This window comes from Mobula birostris, chromosome X, assembly GCF_030028105.1.
Source record: "Mobula birostris isolate sMobBir1 chromosome X, sMobBir1.hap1, whole genome shotgun sequence".
Classification (NCBI taxonomy): domain Eukaryota; kingdom Metazoa; phylum Chordata; class Chondrichthyes; order Myliobatiformes; family Myliobatidae; genus Mobula; species Mobula birostris.
This window is the reverse complement of record NC_092402.1, coordinates 71,244,442-71,265,539: the sequence shown is the minus strand read 5'-3', so window position 1 is coordinate 71,265,539 and position 21,098 is coordinate 71,244,442. Positions and strand designations below refer to the sequence as shown.

General features: G+C 43.1%; 1 protein-coding gene across 1 annotated transcript in view; it reads right to left on the bottom strand.

The window, feature by feature from the left end:
• Positions 1–17,649, bottom strand: part of rnf113a (ring finger protein 113A) — a 30,444-nt gene extending 12,795 nt beyond the window's left edge. Inside the window, exons 1-5 of the mRNA XM_072249294.1 lie at positions 17,505–17,649; positions 14,769–14,848; positions 7,549–7,641; positions 6,109–6,216; positions 4,442–4,551 (exon numbers count right to left, since the gene is read on the bottom strand). Of these exons, the coding sequence (XP_072105395.1) occupies positions 4,442–4,551; positions 6,109–6,216; positions 7,549–7,641; positions 14,769–14,848; positions 17,505–17,601 (488 nt within the window). The 5' untranslated portion in view covers positions 17,602–17,649. The remainder of the gene's footprint in view (positions 1–4,441; positions 4,552–6,108; positions 6,217–7,548; positions 7,642–14,768; positions 14,849–17,504) is intronic.
• Between the last annotated feature and the right edge of the window lie 3,449 nt (positions 17,650–21,098).

Here is a 21,098-nt window from a genome sequence, read left to right as displayed (position 1 = left end):
AGAAACTTAATCAAAATCTAAACACATACTCTGTTCCAAGGAGAACAAATATAGCTTCTCCATTCTATTCACACAAGTAAAAACTCATAACGCAAATCCTATCAGTAAATCCTCTCCGCACCCTCTTCAAAGCCTTCACACCTTCCCTAAAGTGTGACATCCAGACTGGGCACATCACTCCAAGTTTTGGCTAGACGAGTCTTTTATGAATTACATCATGATCTCCATGGTTGTTGTTTTTTTTTGTGAAGTCCAGGATCCCTCTTTTTCTTAAACCTGCCCCGGTAGTTTCAACATAGCTCAGCACCTTTCCATCCCTGTACACTTTTTAGAACTATATGCTCCAGTTTCTTGTCCTGTTCACCTGCTCTATGAAAATATAATTGTAGTTATCAGCATTACATTTGACTTGCCATCCAGGTGCCCCTGGATACATCAGCATATCTCCCTCAGATATCTATCATCTCAACTTTCCTCCTTACAGTTCACTGTACCTCTGAGCTTTGTGCGTTCAGCAAATTTGGAAATTGTGCCTATACACTCAAGTCCAAATAATTAATACATACAAAGGGAATCCTTAGTCAGAGTACTGATCTTTGGGGATTGTCACTGTACACTCACCTCGAGGCTGAAAATGACTCTGTTTTTACTACTCTGCTTCCTGTCACTCACTCAGTTTCCTATCCGATACACTATAGTACTTTTAATTCTATCTAATGCCTTCAATTATTTCAAAAATGATGATGTAGTTTCCTCAACAAAAACCTCTATGAAGCTACTTGAAGTCCCAAAAGATTCCTGATTTTGACACCATTATCTAAATGACCACAAGTGTCTGCAGATCAAGCTTTGCTGGGTCTCGCTGAAGTCCAGATAAAGGACCAAGGATGTACCCTCCTGCCTCATGTTTGTCCCTCAACCAATATTTAAAAAAAGGATCACCTCCAAATTATTGCCTTTGTTAGGACTTTTGTTGTATGCAATTCTTAGAGAGTGAAGGTTTAACAAAGATACAGTTCGACACAGATTAGCTGGAAAATTGGGCACAGCAGTGTCAGATGGAAATATGAGGTAATGCAATTTGCGAGGTCAAATTTTGGAAAGACACAAGAACATACGAAACATAAGAAATGAGAGCAGAAGTAGGCCACCTGGTCCATCAAGCCTGCTCCACTATTCAATAAGATCATGGCTGATCTGTCCATGGACTATAAGACCATAAGATACAGGAGCAGAAGTAGGCCATTCAACCCATTGAGTCTGCTCCACCATTCAATCATGGGCTGATCCAATTCTTCCAGTCATCCCCACTCCCCTGCTTTCTCCCCATACACTTTGATGCTCTGGCTAATCAAGAACCTTTCTATCTCTGCCTTAAATGCACCCAATGACTTGGCCTCCACAGCCGCTCGTGGCAACAAATTCCACAGATTTACCACCCTCTGACTAAAGTAATTTCTCTGCATCTCTGTTCTGAATGGACGTCCTTCAATCCTGAAGTCGTGCCCTCTTGTCCTGGACTCCCCTACCATGGGAAATAACTTTGCCATATCTAATTTGTTCAGGACTTTTAACATTCAGAATGTTTCTATGAAATCCCCCCTCATTCTCCTGAACTCCAGGGAATACAGCCCAAGAGCTGCCAGATGTTCCTCATATGGTAACCCTTTCATTCCTGGAATCATTCTCGTGAATCTTCTCTAAACTTTCTCCAATGTCAGTATATCCTTTCTAAAATAAGGAGCCCAAAACGGCACACAATACTCCCGAGTGTGATCTCACAAGTGCCTTATAGAGCCTCAACATCACATCCCTGCTCTTGTATTCTATACCTCTAGAAATGAATGCCAACATTGCATTTGCCTTCTTCACAACCGACTCAACCTGGAGGTTAACCTTTAGGGTATCCTGCAAAAGGACTCCCAAGTCCCTTTGCATCTCTGCATTTTGAATTCTCTCCCCATCTAAATAATAGTCTGCCTGTTTACTTCTTCCACCAAAGTGCATGACCATACACTTTCCAACATTGTATTTCATTTGCCACTTCTTTGCACATTCCCCTAAACTATCTCTCTCCGTTTCCTCAACACTACCCGCTCCTCCACCTATCTTTGTATCATCCACAAATTTAGCCACAAATCCATTAATCCCATAGTCCAGATTATTGACATACATCATAAAAAGCAGCGGTCCCAATACCGACCCCTGTGGAACTCCACTGGTAACCGGCAGCCAGCCAGAATAGGATCCCTTTATTCCCACTCTACGTTTTCTGCCGATCAGCTAATACTCCACCCATGCTAGTAACTCCCCTGTAATTCCATGGGCTCTTATCTTGCTAAGCAGCCTCATGTGTGGCACCTTGTCAAAGGCCTTCTGAAAATCCAAGCACACCACATCTACTGCATCTCCTTTGTCTACCCTGCTTGTAATTTCCTCAAAAAATTGCAGTAGGTTAGTCAGGCAGGATTTTCCTTTCAGGAAACCATGCTGGCTTTGGCCTATCTTGTCACGTGCGTCCAGGTACTCCATAATCTCATCCCTAACAATTGATTCCAACAACTTCCCAACCACTGATGTCAGGCTAACAGGTCTATGGTTTCCTTTCTGCTGCCTCCCACCCTTCTTAAATAGCGGAGTAACATTTGCAACTTTCTAGTCATCCGGTACAATGCCAGAATCTATTGATTCTTGAAAGATCATCGTTAATGCCTCTGCAATCTCTCCAGCTACTTCCTTCAGAACCCGAGGGTGCATTCCATCAGGTCCAGGAGATTTATCCACCCTCAGAGCATTAAGTTTCCTGAGCACCTTCTCAGTCGTAATTTTCACTGCACAAACTTCACTTCCCTGACACGCTTGAATGTCTGGTATACTACAGATGTCTTCCACTGTGAAGACTGATGCAAAATATGCATTCAGTTCCTCTGCCATCTCTGCATCTCTCATTACAATATCTCCAGCATCATTTTCTATTGGTCCTGTATCTACCCTTGACTCTCTTTTACCCTTTATATACTTAAAAAAGCTTTTAGTACCTTCTTTGATATTAGTTGCCAGTTTCCTGTCATAATTCATCTTTTCCTTCCAAATGACCTTTTTAGTTTCCTTCTGCAAATTTTTAAAAGCTTCCCAATCCTCTATCTTCTCACTAACTTTGGCTTCCTTGTATGCCCTCTCTCTTGCTTTTACTTTGGCTCTGACTTCACTTGTCAGCCACAATAGTGTCTTCCTTCCATTTGAAAATTTCTTATTTGGAATATACATGTCTTGCACTTCCCTCATTTTTCACAGAAACTCCAGCCATTGCTGCTCTGCTGGCCTTCCTGTTAGTGTCCCTTTCCAGTCAACTTTGGCCAGTTCCCCTAAAACGCCATTGTAATTTCCTTTATTCCACTGAAATACTGACACATTGGAATTTAGTTTCTCCTTCTTAAATTTCAAAATGAATTTGATCATATTGTGATCACTGTTCCCTAAGGGTTCCTTAACCTTAAGCTCACCTCCCTATCTCATCTCCATCCACCTGCCTTTCCCCATAACCCTTAATTCCCCTACTATTCAAAAATCTAACCAACCTTGTCTTAAATATATGAGGGGCATTTATGGGATAGATAGCCAGGGTACTTTCCTAGACTAAAACTAGAGGACACTGGTTTAATATGAGAGGGAAGTAATTTAAAGAGGATCTGAAGGTAATTTTTTCCACATAGAAGGTGAATATCTAGAATGAGAAGTAGTAGATGCAGATACAATGATGTTTAAAAGGCCTTTGAAGAGGTACTTGGATAGGAAAGGAGTGGAAAGTTCTGGGCCCAAAGCAGATATAGAATTATTGAAGACAGCCATCACAGTTTGCATGAAAAAGGTTTGCAAAAAGGGTCCATTCCTGTGCTGTCCAATTCTATAATTCTTCAAAAACTTTGGAATCCCAGGAAGGATTGGAGGACATCAATAAGCTAGACATAAAAGATTGACAAGGATGCTGCCGGGACTGGAAGGCATGAATTATAAGGAGGGACTGGATAGACTGGGACTGTTTTCCCTGGAGCAAAGGAGGCTGATGGGTGACCTTATAGAGGTTTGTAAAAACATGAGGCACGTAGAGAGAGCGAATGGTCACAGTCTTCTTCCTAGGAGTCTAAGAGTAGAGAGCACAGATTTAAAGTGAAAGGGGGAAGATTTAGAAGGGATCTGAAGGGCAACTTTTTAAAAAAAAATACACAGAACATGGTGGGTATATGTTCCAACGTGCCAGAAGAAGATATAGAGGTGCAAATGATTACAATGTTTAAAATACATTTGGCCAGGTACATGGATAGAAAAGGCCTAGAGGGATATGAGCAAAACACAGACAAATGGGACTAGGATTTTGTCAGCATTGATGGACAGTTTTCATGCTGTATAACCCAATGAATCTAAGAGCTGCTGTTTCACTTACCTTACCATTCCTGAAGATGCATTTGCCATGGGTGTGTCCTTGGGTTTGATATATTTAATGTAATTGTTTATACCTCGATAGATTTTCTCATCATCTTTCCCTTTCAGTTCCTGCAAATACAAACAAAGCTTCCCTATTCACACTTGATGCAGAGGAAATGGTAATAGTGAAAAAACTGCACCTTTGATTTAAAAACTCATGATGCAATCTATGCAGAACTTTAGAGCACTTCTTGGACTGGAGAAGGATTCACAGGTGGGTCTCATTACTAAACTACACAATGTATCTAATACAATTCAGCTATACACCAGGTCCACAATCCTCACTGGAGAAAGGAGAGCAAACACGTCCAAGGTTGGGTCAGTGTTATCATCTATTTTTCTCTATTTGCTTATATTTTCCCATCAGTGCAATACTCAGTTCTCCACTAGCTTCCACCCATCTTTTTTTACCCATGTTCCCTTTCTTCCTTCACTTCTTAGGTAGTCCCTTGAGTCCCTAAAGGAATTGCTTGCTCCAGTTTTCTAGGGTATGTGATAACTGACAGGGCCAGTATATGAACTTCACCGTGATACCACAATGTACTCTATCCCGCTTACAGAGCACCCTGTATTTACTACATTAAGCTTTTTCTCTTTGCCCTGACTTTCTGACAACTGTTCTCATGGCTTCTCTCTGCTCTAGCATAGCTCACCAACTGCGCTAACTGGTGGAGATCTCTCCACCCAACCTGTCAGCCCTCACATAACCTTAAATACCACAATGAGATCCACTCTTATTTTCTAAGCTGCAGATCAAGCAGGTAAGAAATAGAGTTCGTCTCAGCAGCAGGCTACTTTACTTTGTTTTATTTTATTGAGATTATCAGGAATGCAGTAAATGATATGTTTAGTGAGCTGGTCCCTAAGCAGATGCAGAAAGAGAGATGAGTGACCCATAGGAGGGGTAGTCAGGACAGGCAGGTAGCACAGGAGAGTCCCAAGTGGTTAGTCCCTTCAATAACAAGTATACCCCCCTCTTCCCACGGCACTGAGACTGTGCCAGGTGCTGTGCTTTGTGTCAGCGAGCTTCATGGCAATTTCCCCTGCTAAGATGATGAACTGAGACTGAGGTTTTGGGCCTCTCAAGGTTGTATAATTTATACATTCTTTGATAATAAATGTACTTAAATCTCTTGAACCTTGAATTCCCTGCTGGGTATTGTTGGGGGAAATGACCTCCCAGGGAGAACAGTAGCAGCAGCAACAGCCCAGTGAATGCTACTGTACAGAAGGGAGAAAAAAAAAAGTTGGGAGAGCAGTAATAGCAGAGATTCTATTGTAAGAGGTCAAAAAGATGTTTCTGTGGCTGCAAAAGAGTCTCCAGGTTGGTACGTTGCCTCTCTGGTGTTTGGGTAGGACAGGACTACTTCCCTCAGTAAAGTGAGCTTAAGGCCAAAGTAATTGCTAAAAGGACTGGAGGTGAGGTGAGATGAGGTCATAGATTTTAACTACTCAGTGTGTGTGTGTGGATGGATCGCATGCACTTGTGAACATAGTTAGGTTCTAGGCAATCTGCTCCTTGTATGGCTCTTGAACATAAGTTGCTTTTTAAATTCTGTTTATCTGATCGCTCCCAAATTATGAAAGAGAGGACTAAAGGAGCAGTATAGTGACAATAGAGCTCACCTCTTGGATCTTCTGGCTTCGTTCGAAGATAGCTTGCATATCTTTATCTTTCTCGGTATCCAACTGATAGACAGCAGTTGCACCCATGTCTTCTGGCCCCACAGGTTTCTAGGAAGCAACAACTGTACATTTACTGCAAATAAGACTTCCAAAAAGGTCATATCACAACTAAAGTACAGCATACAGGGTGGCACAGACACTGCATCATGCTTCCAGAGACCTGGGTTCAGCTCTAAATTTGTGCACATTCCCGAGAGGCAACACACATTCTCCCCAAGAATGAACAAGTTTTCCTGGGTTTCTCCAGTTACCTCTCACATCCCAACAGCATAATGGTTAATCGGCTGGCCACTGTAAATTGTCTCTAGTGTCTAGGTGAATGGTAAAATATGGGGGACACTGATGAGAATGTGGGGATACCTTACACTGGTAGAATGTCCACTAAGCAAAGGAGAGGATGAGAAGAGACTTGACAAGACCATAAGATATAGCAGCAGAATTAGGCCATTTGCCCCATTGACTCTACCCCACCATTTTATCATGGCTGATCCATTTTTCTTCTCAGTCCCAATCTCCTACCTTCTCCCTGTATCCCTTCATGCCCACTTCGCCTCTACATCTTGTGCCCCCAGGTCTTAGACACTCCCACCATAGGAAACATCCTCTCCACATCCACTCTATCAAGGCCTTTCACCATTTGATAGGTTTCAATTAGGTCACCCCCTTATTCTTCTGAATTCCAGTGAATACAGGAAGATGATTAAGAGGATTAGATAGAGTGGACAACCTTTTTCAGAGGATGGTAATGCTTAAAACAAAAGGATATACCTTTAAGATGAATGGGGAAATATAGGAGCTGTCAGATATAGTCTTTATTTTATACATGGAGAATGGTGGGCATATAGAATGGACTGCCAGGGTGATGTTAGAGGCAGATCCATGAGGGACATTTAAGATGCTCTTAGGCACATGGATGAAAAAAAAACGGAGAGTTATCTGGGCAAGAAAGATTAGATTGCTCTTGGAGTAGGTTAAAAGGATGACACATTATGGGCCAAAAGGCCTGTACTGTACTGTCCTAAGTTCTATGTCACCTCCAAGCACCCGATATGAGAGAGGGGGCTGGACTGCAACTTCAAGGGGCAGTGAGTGTCAGCAAATTATTTCCCTGCAGGGAAACAATAATGACTGCCCCAATCTAAGCTCCCTTCAACATTTCTCAGGAGTACTCTCCTCTGAACAGTGATCAGAGTTAAGAACCTGTCAAATTTGCTGCTCCCAATTCCACAACAAAATGCAAGCTTGGAGACCTCATGTTGGCAGCATTCTAAAATTCTGATGACATACTGAAGAACTCTGCAGCCTTAAGTATCTAGTGACCATCCAGACACCAGAGCTGCCAATGATCTGTGCCGTGTAGAACTTGATGTGGATCCTTACCGCTGATCGCGTGGATTTGTAGGAGACAGTGATTGCCTCTGGTCCATCGCTGTCAGTGTCACTACACTGCTCCCTTGGTTTTGTTTTTGTAGTCTGGAAATGAGTAGATAAGCAGAATTTAAAAAACAGCCACTTGGGTCCAAAAATATCGGCTGGAGAATTGCTGAACAATCACAAGTCAGTGACCAAGCTTGACACAAACAATATTCTCCACATCTATTGCAGAGACCCATCAAAACATATCTACTGGATTACCCACGACCCCTCCCGACAGCATAGAAACATAGAAAACCTACAGCACAATACAGGCTCTTCGGCCCACAAAGTTGTGCCCTACCTTAGAAATTACCTAGGGTTACCCATAACCCTCTATTTTTCTAAGCTCCATGTACCTATCTGAAAGTCTCTTCAAAGACCCTATTGTATCCCCCTCCACCACCGTTGCCGGCAGCCCATTCCATGCACTCACCACTCTGCGTAAAAAACTTACTCCTGACATCTCCTCTGTACCTACTCCCAAGCACCTTAAAACTGTGCCCTCTTGTGACAGCCATTTCAGCCCTGGGAAAAAGCCTCTGACTATCCACACGATCAATGCCTCTCATCATCTTAATACACCTCTATCAGGTCACCTCTCATCCTCCATCACTCCAAGGAAAAAAGGTTGAGTTCACTCAACCTATTCTCATAAGGCATGCTCCCCAATCCAGGCAACATCCTTGTAAATCTCCTCTGCACCCTTTCTATAGTTTCCACATCCTTCCTGTAGTGAGGCGACCAGAACTGAGCACAGTACTTCACGTGGGGTCTGACCAGGGTCCTATATAGCTGCAACATTACATCTCGGCTCCTAAATTCAATTCCACAATTGATGAAGGCCAATACACCGTATGCCTTCTTAACCAGAGGCAACCTGCGCAGCTGCTTTGAGCGTCCTATGGACTTGGACCCCAAGATCCTTCTGATCCTCCACACTGCCAAGAGTCTTACAATTAATACTATATTCTGCCATCATATTTGACCTACCAAAATGAACCACTTCACACTTACCTGGGTTGAACCCCATCTGCCACTTCTCAGCCCAGTTTTGCATCCTATCGATGTCCCACTGTAACCTCTGACAGCCCTCCACACTATGCACAACACCCCCAACCTTTGTGTCATCAGCAAACTTACTAACCCATCCCTCCACTTCCTCATCCAAGTCATTTATAAAAATCACAAAGAGTAGGGATCCCAGAACAGATCCCTGAGGCACACCACTGGTCACCAACCTCCATGCAGAATATGATTCATCTACACTCACTCTTTGCCTTCTGTGAGCAAGCTAGTTCTGGATCCACAAAGCAATGTCCCCTTGGATCCCATGCCTCCTTACTTTCTCAATAAGCCTTGCATGGGGTACCTTGTCAAATGCCTTGCTGAAATTCATATACACTACATCCACTGCTCTATCTTCATCAATGTGTTTAGTCACATCCTCAAAAAATTCAATCAGGCTCGTAAGGCACAACCTGCCCTTGACAAAGCCATGCTGACTATTCCTAATCATATTATACCTCTCCAAATGTTCATAAATCCTGCCTCTCAGGATCTTCTCCATCAACTTACCAAACACTGAAGTAAGACTCACTGGTCTATAATTTCCTGGGCTACCTCTACTCCCTTTCTTGAATCAGGGAACAACATCTGCAACCCTCCAATCCTCCGGAACCTCTCCCGTCCCCATTGATAATGCAAAGATCATCAGCAGAGGCTCAGCAATCTCCTCCCTCGCCTCCCACAGTAGCCCGGGGTACATCTCATCCAGTCCCGGCGACTTATCCAACTTGATGCTTTCCAAAAGCTCCAGCACATCCTCTTTCTTAATATCTACATACTCAAGCTTTTCAGTCCGCTGCAAGTCATCACTACAATCACCAAGATCCTTTTCCATAGTGAATACTGCAGTAAAGTATTCATTAGGTACCTCTGCTATTTCCTCCGGTTCCATACACGCTTTCCCACTGTCACACCTGATAGGTCCTATTCTTTCACGTCTTATCCTCTTGCTCTTCACATACCTGTGGAATGCCTTGGGGTTTTCCTTAATCTTGTCCACCAAGGCCTTCTCATGGCCCCTTCTGGCTCTCCTAATTTCCTTCTTAAGCTCCTTCCTGTTAGTCTTATAATCTCTAGATCTCTAACATTACCTAGCTCTCTGAACCTTTCGTAAGCTTTTCTTTTCTTCTTGACTAGATTTACTACAGCCTTTGTACACCACGGTTCCTGTACCCTACCATAACTTCCCTGTCTCATTGGAACGTACCTATGCAGAACTCCACACAAGTACCCCTGAACATTCGCCACATTTCTTCCGTACCTTTCCCTGAGAACATCTGTTCCCAATTTAAGCTTCCAAGTTCCTGCCTGATAGCCTCATAATTCCCCTTACTCCAATTAAACGCTTTTCTAACTTGTCTGTTCCTATCTCTCTCCAATGCTATTGTAAAGGAGGTAGAATTATGATCACTATCTCCAAAATACTCTCCCACTGAGAGATCTGACACCTGACCAGGTTAATTTCCCAATACCAAATCAAGTACAGTCTCTCCTCTTGTAGGCTTATCTACATATTGTGTCAGGAAACCTTCCTGAACACACCTAACAAACTCCACCCCATCTAAACCCCTTGCTCCAGGGAGATGCCAATCGATATTTGGGAAATTAAAATCTCCCACCACGACAACCGTTATTATGACACCTTTGCAGAATCTGTTTCCCTATCTGCTCCTTGATATCCCTATTACTATTGGGCGGCCTATAAAAAACACCCAGTAGAGTTATTGACCCCTTCCTGTTCCTAACCTCTGCCCACAGAGACTCTGTAGACAATCCCTCCATGGCGTCCACCTTTTCTGCAGCTGTGACACTATCGTCTGATCAACAGTGCCACGCCCCCACCTCTTTTGCCTCCCTCCCTGTCCTTTCTGAAACATCTAAAACCCAGCACTTGAAGTAACCATTCCTGTCCCTGAGCCATCCAAGTCTCTGTAATGGCCACCACATCATAGCTCCAAGTACTGATCCACGCTCTAAGTTCATCTGCTTTGTTCACAATGTTCCTTGCGTTAAAATGGACACATCTCAAACCATCAGTATGAGCGTATCCCTTCTCTATCACCTGCCTATCCTCCCTCTTGCACTGTCTCCAAGCTTTCTCTATTGATTCCGTCAAGCTGTGGTGTCACACAAGCTATTCTCCTACTCCTACTATTTGGGCTAGTTGGATAGTTTGTGAACTATTGCGCTCAACACAAAGAGAGGAACTGCCAAATGCTCATGTTTTGGTACAGCAGAGGAATGAGGTAATGAGCAAAGGAATGAATCTTTATTGGACATCAGTATAGGTATCAAATTCTAGTAAGGACATTAAGCCTTGGAAAGAGAGAGAAAGTTTTCAGAATGTGCAAAATACATGGAGGGACCACAGAAATCAGAATTGCTTGCATAGGACCAAGAGATGTCCAGAATTGTGAGGAGCTTTGTTAATAAAGGGTCTTACAAACAGTGCAACCAGAGACAGGTTATTCTGTCCCTTGCCCTCCTCTGGCAATTTAATGAGATCAAAGCTGATCTTTTACCTTAATATCTCTTTCTAGCACTAACCCTTGATTCTTTCTGTCAATTTATCTGCTTTGAATATTCTCATCAACCAGGCCTTCAAACCTTCTTGGGTAGAGAAGTACAAAGATTTATTACCTTCCGGATGAAGAAATTTCTCCAAACACTGTCATAAATGGCTGACCCTAATGCTGAAAGCATGGTCCCTGGTTCCAGTCTTCCCAGTCAGAGGATCATCCTCCCAGTAATCTACCCTACAGTAGATGGCAGGACCCTTGAAAGCTGTGATATACAGAGGAATCACCAGTTTCCCCCGGGATCAATAAAGTATGACTATGACTATCACAGGCTGAAATAAGGCTATGTAAGGAAACAACTAGATATAGATCATTTGGAAAATTGGGTGGAGTGGTTACAGATGGAATTTAATCCAGACAAGTGTAAAGTAATGCATTTTGGGATGTCAAATACCAACTGGACAAACACAGAAAATGGTAATGTCTTCAGAAGTGTTGGTTTATAAAGGGATCCTGGGGTGCAAGTCATAGGTCCTTAAAAATGACAAAACGGGTACATAGAGTGGTGAAGAAGGCATTCAAGTAATAGAGGCAGCATTTGCATGCCTGCCTTCATTATCCGCTTAACTTCTCCTCCTTCCTGACCCCTATGCTTAGCCAGTGATCCTACAACTAGATCTACATCCACCCTATCAAATGTCCTCAGGAGCTTACATGCCTGTCCGACTTTTTCTCAGAAGACAACTTACCTTTTCTTCTGCACGAATCTCGAAAAGTTGGCAGGCAAATGGAGCAATTCGATAAGATGGCAAATAGCATAATATGCCTTTGTAGCAAGGTTTTGTTTCCCTTACCCACAAAAGGATCTAGTGGCACTGGAGGTGCCAATGGAGATTTACTAGGCTATTTACTGGGATGAGAACTTATCCTGTCAAGTGGTTGGGACTGCATTCTTTGGAGTTTAGAGGAATGAGGGGTGATCTTCTTGAATCATCCTCAGAATCCTAAGGGGACATTGACAGTGTTTTTACTGGTGGGAGTCTTGAATGGGGGGGGGGAATATACAGCTGTTTCATAAGGGGCTGGTCATTTACAACTCAGGTATGTAGAACTTATTTCTCACAGAGGGTGATGAAAATCTGGAATTCTCTACCCCAGAGAGTTGTAGACGCTAATTCACTTAAAGTGGAGATAGATAATTTTGTTTTAAAATCAGCCAAATGAGGGCTTTGGGAGTCTGGTACAGAGGAAGAGTTCAGCAGAATCACTTTATTGTTGGTATGTGAACCATACCAGAATTGGTGCTAAGCATAAAACATAGGACAATACCATAACAGACTAGCAACCAACAATTCACAAGACAATAGTGCAAACAGCAATGAGCAATCAACGTGAGCAGAACTCAAACATCAATAATCAAACTTAAATAAATGTGAACATACGAACAGACTCAATAATTTTTAACAGAACAAGGAGAGCAGGAACGAGCATTTAACAGATGATGTGCAGGGACAGTTAGAGTATTACACCTGAGTGAGTTTTGTTGAGAAGCTGGATAGCTACAGGAAAGAAGCTTCGGAGATGATGTGTAGCCCTGGTGGTGATGGACTTGAGGTGTCTCCCTGATGGCAATTTAGTGAATCAGACTCCTCAATACGCAGACCCTGGACTGACACCAACCTACTGTACCCTCTACTGTGCCTACTATCTTGTTTATTATTATTATTTATTGTAGTGCCTGCACTGTTTTGTGCACTTTATGCAGTCCTGGATAGGTCTGTAGTCTAGTGTAGTTTTTGTGTTGTTTTACATAGTTCAGTGTAGTTTTTGTATTGTTTCATGTAGCACCATGGTCCTGGAAAACGTTGTCTCATTTTTACTATATTCTGTACCAGCAGTTATGGTTGAAATGACAATAAAAAGTGACTTGACTTGACTTGAATAGATGACTGTGAGTGTGAGTGGAGTCAGCAGTAATTTTTTTCAGCTCCTTTCTATGCTCTGGTGATGACCAGGTCTTTCAATGTTGGTAGCTGACAGCCAATGATCTTCTCTGCTGAGTGGACCACTCACTATAACCTGGTCTTGGAGACGGAGGAAGCGGCAGGAAACTAAACAGTGATAGAGGTGGTCACAACACTCTCACGCCTAGATATCTCAGCCACGATCAGATTTAATGGTGGGGTAGACTGGAGGGGCCATGTGGTCTACCCCTGCTCTTACTTCCTTGCATTCTTATGCCTGGTCATCATCAGTCCAGTAAACCATCACTGAACTACATCAGTACTCCAGATGTGGTATCACCAACTTGTTGAATAAATGAAGCACAATCTCACTACTCATATTCAGTTCCCCTAGCAAAAAATATAGTATGTTAGCTTTCCCCGATTACTTACTGTACCTGCACAGTAGCCTTTTGTGAATCATGTACCAGGACATATAGATTTCTTGGCATCTCAAAGCTTTTCCATCTCTCACCATTCAGATAATATTTTTTTTGAAATTCTGCCAGAATGCTCAACGTCACATTTCCTTATAGAGCAGATTCTGGTTAATTGGGGCAGTTATTTGGGACAACTATTAAAGAATAAAAAAAATTTGGGACATTATGCCACTTAATTGGGGCAGGAGACTGTTGCCGAACAGTTTGCAGCTAGCATCAGTCACGTATGCTTGTGTGGCCATTGGAGACTGCACCATGCTTAGTGAACAGTTTCTAAATAACATCAGTTGTGTGTGCTTTTGTTAGCCAAGTGGGCCAACAGACACTGATTCAAAAAGCTATTAAGATTTGGAGGACACAATCATCTGAAGTATTGTATCAAAACAGCAAGGTGGGAAATATTAAAATGAGGAAAGTGATGAAGATGAACTTGAGCCAGTGACTACACAGGATTCCAGGAATTTTATTGTTGGATTACAACACTACTTCATGCAGGAAGGCTATGAAGGCAGTACATTAACCACATTAGGTGTCTGCGCTGATTGTTTATTTACAGTCAATCAAAAGAACATGGCAGTGCACACTGGATGAATTCCTTTGTCGATAACTATTAGGAACTGATGCAGTTTTATAGTACTGCAGTAGCATTGGCAGTACTCTAATTTTTTCTGTACTTCATTTAGATACAATTTGCTACTCAGTTAAATCATAGTGTCCTATTTTATATACCTTTTTGACTATTTCCATGAAATTTCAGCTAATTGGGCCAAAATGTACTTAGAAACATATAAAACCTACAGCACAAAACAGGCTCTTCGGCCCACAAAGCTGTGCCGAACATGTCCCTACCTTAGAACTACATAGGCTTTACCCATAGCCCTCTATTTTTCTAAGCTCCATGTAGCCATCCAGGAGTCTCTTAAAACACCCTATTGTTTCCACCTCCACCACCACCGCCAGCAGCCCATTCCACGCACTCACCACTCTCTGCGTAAAAAACCTACCCTTGACATCCCCTCTGAACCTACTTCCAAGCACCTAAGACTATGCCCTCTCGTGTTCCAATGTGTCCCAATTTCCCAGAATCCACTGTATTTATATGGCAACTTACTTTCCTATCAATCTGAGTTTTTCAATCAATCAGACTCAGCACTCACCTTTTGAATCATGGGATTTGGCATAGTCTTTCTTTTTTCCCTCCGTACCACAGTGTTTCCATCATCATCTCCACTGCTATCTGTGAAACAGAGGGGCAGTGAAACACTCAGTACAGCAATGCTCATAGCAGGAGGTGAACCCAGTCTTGACAAAAGTCCTGAGTTTTACTCAGTACAAGAGTAACTCTTCAGGATCCAGAACATTCTGAAGACCAACGCCTCCAGATTCTAATCAGACCCATCAATATTATGTATTCATTGGGGGTCTCACAGAAACAGGCCTTTGGCTCATCCTGTCCATACTGAACATTAAGTACCTGTTTACACTAATTCCAACATTAGCAATTGGTCTGCAGCCTTCATTGCTATGGCAATTTAAATGCTCACCTAGATAGAACATTATAGCACTGGACAGAGCATTCAACCCACAGTGCTGTGCTAATCATGATAACAATTTGTTTATGCAATTTAGAAAAAGCAAAGGGAAGCAAAATCCCTAAAATAGAACCCAGTGAAAACCCTTGTACGGATTTACATTCAAGATTTACCCAACGTGGACTTCAAATTATGTCCAAGTCCCACGTCCAAAATTTTAAATATCGAATATTAATTGCCCAATAGTAAAATCTAAAGTTCGGCAGTGCCAGACCACCCTCCTTTTTAGACTTCTGTAAATATTTTTTACCTAACCTAGGATTTTTATTCTGCCATATATGAAGAAATTTTAGAATCAACATTATCAAAAAAGGATTTCCGAATAAAGATTGGCACCGCATGAAATAAATATAAGAATTTAGGTTAAATAATCATCTTGATAGCATTAGTCCGACCTATCAATGATAGAGACATTGGTGACCATTTAGTAAACAGATGTTTAATCTGATCAATTAAAGATTAAAAATTAGCCTTAAATAAATCCTTATGCTTCTTTGTAATTTTAACCCCTAAATAAGTAAAATAGTCGGTAACCAATCTAAGTGGTAGACATCCATAAATTGGAACCTGCATATTTAGCGGAAAAAGTTCACTCTTATTAAGGTTCAATTTATAACCAGAAAAATTACTAAACTGAGCCAACAAGGATAAAACTGCAGGAATGGATTCCTCAGGATTAGAAATATATAATAACAAATCGTCTGCATATAGTGATAACTTATGTATCTCATTCCCACACGCAATACCAAGAATATTAGGTGAATCTCGAATAGCAATTGCTAAAGGTTCTAGAGCAATATCAAATTATAATGGACTAAGAAGACATCCCTGCCTAGTACCCCAAAATAATTGAAAAAAGGGAGATCTTTGATCATTAGTAAAAACCAAAGCTACAAGGGTATGATATATCAATTTAATCCAAGATATAAATATCGAGCTAAAATTAAATTTCTCAAGCACACTAAATAAATATGGCTATTCAACTCTGTCAAAAGCTTTTCTCAGCGTCTAATGAAATGACACATTCTGGAGTTCTAAGTGAAGGAGTATAAACAATATTCATTAATCTCCTAATATTGAAAAATGAATAATGATTTTAATAAATCCAGTTTGGTCCACAGAAATAATTTGAGGCAATACCTTCTCTAACCTAGTTGCAAATATTTTAGAAAAAATCTTAGAATCTACATTCAACAGGGATATTGGTCTATATGATGCACATTCAGTAGGAGAACAATTTATACTAAATGTCCTCCTGTGTATCCATTGCCTTATTCATATGGCTATTTTAAACTATACAAAACTTTGTTTCCACTACTACCCCAGTAATTTTTCCAGGCACCTGCCACTCTGAGTCATTCTCCCTTATCTGTAATCTCCTCTTTTTTAAACCAGTCTCTAGCACATCTAAAACAATGAAATTTAGGAACGTTGAGCTGCCAGCCCTGTCCCCCACACAACCAGGTCTCTGTATTGCTGTGCTTCTTATCCCCTACCACTCTAAAATCCCCTGAGCAGCACTAGCAAATCTCCCACCGAGGATATTAATTCCTCTCCAGTTCGAGTGCAAATCATCTTTTTGATATAGGTCCCACCTGTCCAGGCAGAGAGCTAATGACCCATAAAACTGTAGGCCATCTTCCTAAATTAGCACCAGGTATTGAACTGCCCTTCTTAAATTTAAGTCTCTGTCTCTACCACCCCCTTAAGTAGTGTATTTTGGATTCCAATCAACCTCTAGGTTAAAAAAAAATCTTCCTTAATCCCTCTCGAATTGTTCTGCCCCTTCTCTTAAATTTATAGTTAGAAGCAACAGACTTCTATCAGGTCAACCTCAGCCTCTCATGCTTCAAGAAAAACAAATCCCAACTTGTCCAATCTCCCTTCATAACTGAAACGCTGCATCCCAGGCAACATTGTGGTGAGTCTCCTTTGCACCCCACCAGTGCAGTCACATCTTACTCTACTGTTGTGACTAGAACTGTGCGATGTGTTATAAAATTGTTCCACATCCTCCCTGCTCTTACATTCTACGGCCTGGTTTATGAAGGCAACAATCTCAAGTCTCCTCCCGCTGTTTCAAGACCCCTGGGCTTGTCAACTGAGACCCCGTACCCCTGAACCCAGGTTGACCACCCCCCGCCCCGTTCCCCAGAGCCCAGGAGGGTGCAACTCCCCTCTCCCAGAGAACCCTGGACCATCCCTCCCGTCACAGGATATCACCGCACGGTTATCACTGAAAGCTGAGGGAGTCGCAATCTCAGCGTCTGAAGGGGTCAGGGAAAGAACATGAACCAATACCTTTCTCATCACCAGACACTCTCCGTTTCCTCCCAGCGAACCGCTTCCCGGACTTTTTAAACACAAACCCACAGACCGGAGCTCCCGATTCCGCCATCTTGTCCTCAGCTCGGCGCGCTGGGTGAGTGCGAAAACATCGAGAGCAGCGACGCCCAGCGGCGGAGGGAGGCAGTACCTGCAGGAAACGTGTTGGAGGAGTGTTGGGGTGGGTGGGGAGTGTTTGGGCTCGGGGACAGGGGACATAATGAGGGTGTGGGGTCAGATGGGAGGTGTTGAGCGTGGGAAAGTGCATGGAGGGAGGGAGAGATAGATAGGGGATGGGATGAGAAGGTTGGGTTGAGGGGAGAGTGATGGGCAGTGAGGGGGGCAGATCCAGAGATGGGTTAACAGCCCTGAAAGCCGGTGAGGGTTATACACAATTGGCGCCTCTTAGCCACTGTGGATCAATACGACCATGCCCAATCTGATAGCACTGTCACCTCCTTTTTCCTGTAACCCTTGACAACCTTCCACAATAAGAATCCATCCATCTCTCCTATTCCTTTTTGAAGACAAGAGTTCTAAAGACCCACAATTCTCTGAGAGAAAATACCTCATCCCTATGATGGGAAACCACTTATTCTGAAACTGTGAACACAGGAAAATAGGAGCATTGCCCCTTGAAGCTGACCAGTGAATTCAGTATGATCACGGCTGATCTATAAGGACCTCAACTTCTCTCGTGTTAATTCTGCATAACCCTTGATTCTCTAATCTTTCAAATATTTATCTATCTCCACATTAAGTATATCTAATGATTCTGACCTTCACCACACTCAGGGACAGAGAGTTCCAGAGATTCATCACCTTCTGAGAGAAGTGTCTACACACCTTTATTTTAAATAACTGGAGCTATCCCCTTTACCCATGATCAGCAAGTCCTGGGGTGAAGTTTGAAGTTGGAAGCCCAATGTTGGTGAGTCTGAGAATCCATGGACAAGGAATGGAATCCTGGAGGTGGTCTGTCCTGGGTTGGAGAGCTCTTTGTGTCTCTGTGTGTTTGAGGGGGGGGGGGGGGGAAGGGACTTGTGCTGTTGTTGACCAGTTTGGTTTTTGCTGTTTGTGTTGTTCTGCCAAGCATTGTGGGCAAGCTATGTTGGCGCTGGAATGTGTGGCAACACTTGCAGGCTGCCCCCAGCAGATCATCAGACTGTGTTGGTTGTTAACTCAAACGAAGCATTTCACTGTAAATAAATGAATCTGAATCTGAACCCTCCCTCCACCTAGCTCTAGCTTCCTCCCTTCTTTTGTCTGCCTCTGTCTATCCATCTCTGTCTCCCAACTCCACCACTCCATTATCTGATTCACCTTTCTCAGTCCACTTCTGGTGCCTGTCTCACCCTCCCCCTTTGCTCTTTATACTTGCTACCTCCTCTCTCCACTCTATGTCCTGATGCAGGGTCTTGACCCAAAATGTTGATAATTCCTCACCCCCGCCCTTCACACACACACAGATGCTGTGAACCCACTGAGTTCTCACAGCAAATTATATGTTACTCCAGATTCCAGCTTCTGCAGTCTCTGGTGTCTCTATTTATTCCCGATGTTTTCTGTTCGTGTTATGTTTACCACTGTCCAACCCACAGGGACCTTTCCAGAATCCAACAGTTTTTGTAAGATCACAAAAAATGTATCCACCACCCCTCCAACCTCTTCTCTCCAGACCTCAAAATGCAGGTGAGCACAGGCCTTAACGCTCTCCGCTTCTTTCTCAACGACCCCACCTCCGCCTGTCAGAACCAATTCACATGATCAACTATTTTTTTTTCGGCTACTCCCACTTTCTCCAAACTCAAGGTGTAGCCATGTGCACCCATGTGGGCTCCAGCTATGCCAGCCTTTTCATTGGCTATGTTGTCCATGTTCCAAGTCTTCCCTGGTAATGCTTCCCAACTCTTCCTCCACTACATTGACAACTGCATTAGTGCTGCTTCATGCACCCATGCTGAGCTCATCAATTTCATCAACTTTGCTTCCAACTTCCACCCTGCCCTTAAATTAACTTGGTACATTTCTGACACCTCTCTCCCCTTTCTTGAGCTCTCTGTCTCCATCTCTGGAGACAAACTGTCTACCAATATCTTTTATAAACCTACCGATTCCCACAGTTATCTTGACTATACCTCTTCCCACCCTGTCTCCGGAAAAAATGCTATTCTGTTTTCTCAGTTCCCACGGCTTGCTTTTCCTTTCCAGGACATCAGAGATGTCCTCCTTCTTCAAAGAATGGGGTTTCCCTTCCTCCACCATTGATGCTGCTCTTACCTGAATCTCCTCCATTTCCCAGACATCAACATTCACCCCATCTTCCCTACCTTAACAGGGCTAGAGTTCCTCTTCACAAACAAGACAAAATCTGCAGATGCTGGAAATCCAAGCAACACACACGATGTTGCATAGAGTTCCTCTTGTCCTTACCTACCACCCCATGAGCATTCGCATCCACATATTCTCTGCAACTTCCACCATCTTCTCGGGACCCTACCACCAAACACGTCTTTACCTTACCCCTCCCCACCCCCACACACACACTCCACTTTCCAGTGATTGCTCCTTCCATGATTCCCTTGTCCATTCGTTTCGTTCCCTTCCCACTAATCTCCCTCCTGGCACGTATCCCCACAAGCAGATGTACCATACCTGCCCATTCACCTCCTCCCTCACCTTCATTCAGGGCCCCAAACAGTCCTTCCAGGTGAGGCAACACTTCACCTGTGCATCTGCATGTGTCGTCCTATTGTAACTGGTGTTTCAATGCAGCCTTCTCTACATTGATGAGACCTGATTTAGTTTGGGGGATCGCTTTTATGAGCACCTCTGGTCCATCTGCAAAAAATGGGATTTCCCAGTGGCCAACTATTTTAATTCCAATCCCCATTAGAATAGACACATCGGTCCATGGCCTTCTCTCCCGCCATGATGAGGCCACTCTCAGGGTGGAGGAGCAGCACCATTCTGTCTAGGTAGCCTCCAACCTGATGGCATGAACATCGATTTATCCAACTTCCGGTCATTTTTTCCACCTCCCCCTTCCCTCTTCTTCAATTCCCCACTCTGGCCTCTTATCTCTTCTCCTCATCTGCCTATCACCTCCACCTGGATCCCCTTCTCCTTCCCTTTCTCCCATGGTCCACCCTCCTCTCCTATCGGATTCCTTCCTCTCCAGCCCTTTACCTTTCCTACCCATCTGGCTTCACCTGTTACCTTCTAGATATCCTCCTTCCCCTCTCCCCACCCCATCTTTTTATTCTGACATCTCCCTTCCTTTCCAGTCCTGAAGAAGGGCCTTGGCCTGAAACATCAACTGTTTATTCATTTCCATGGATGGTGCCTGGCCTCCGTAGTTCCTCCAGCATTTTGTGTGTGTTGCCAAGGCACTTGGCAGCCTTAGCACCATGAGTTCTAATCATTTTCCTCCAATGATTGTGGTTGTTTTGAATTCCCCTCTCTCTTCATCTAGCACAAGACCCACTGATATTCTTGGGATGACTTTTACATGAAGAGGTAAAGATTCAAAATCACTGTAGTTCCTTTTTTCCTGTATGCGACCATAAT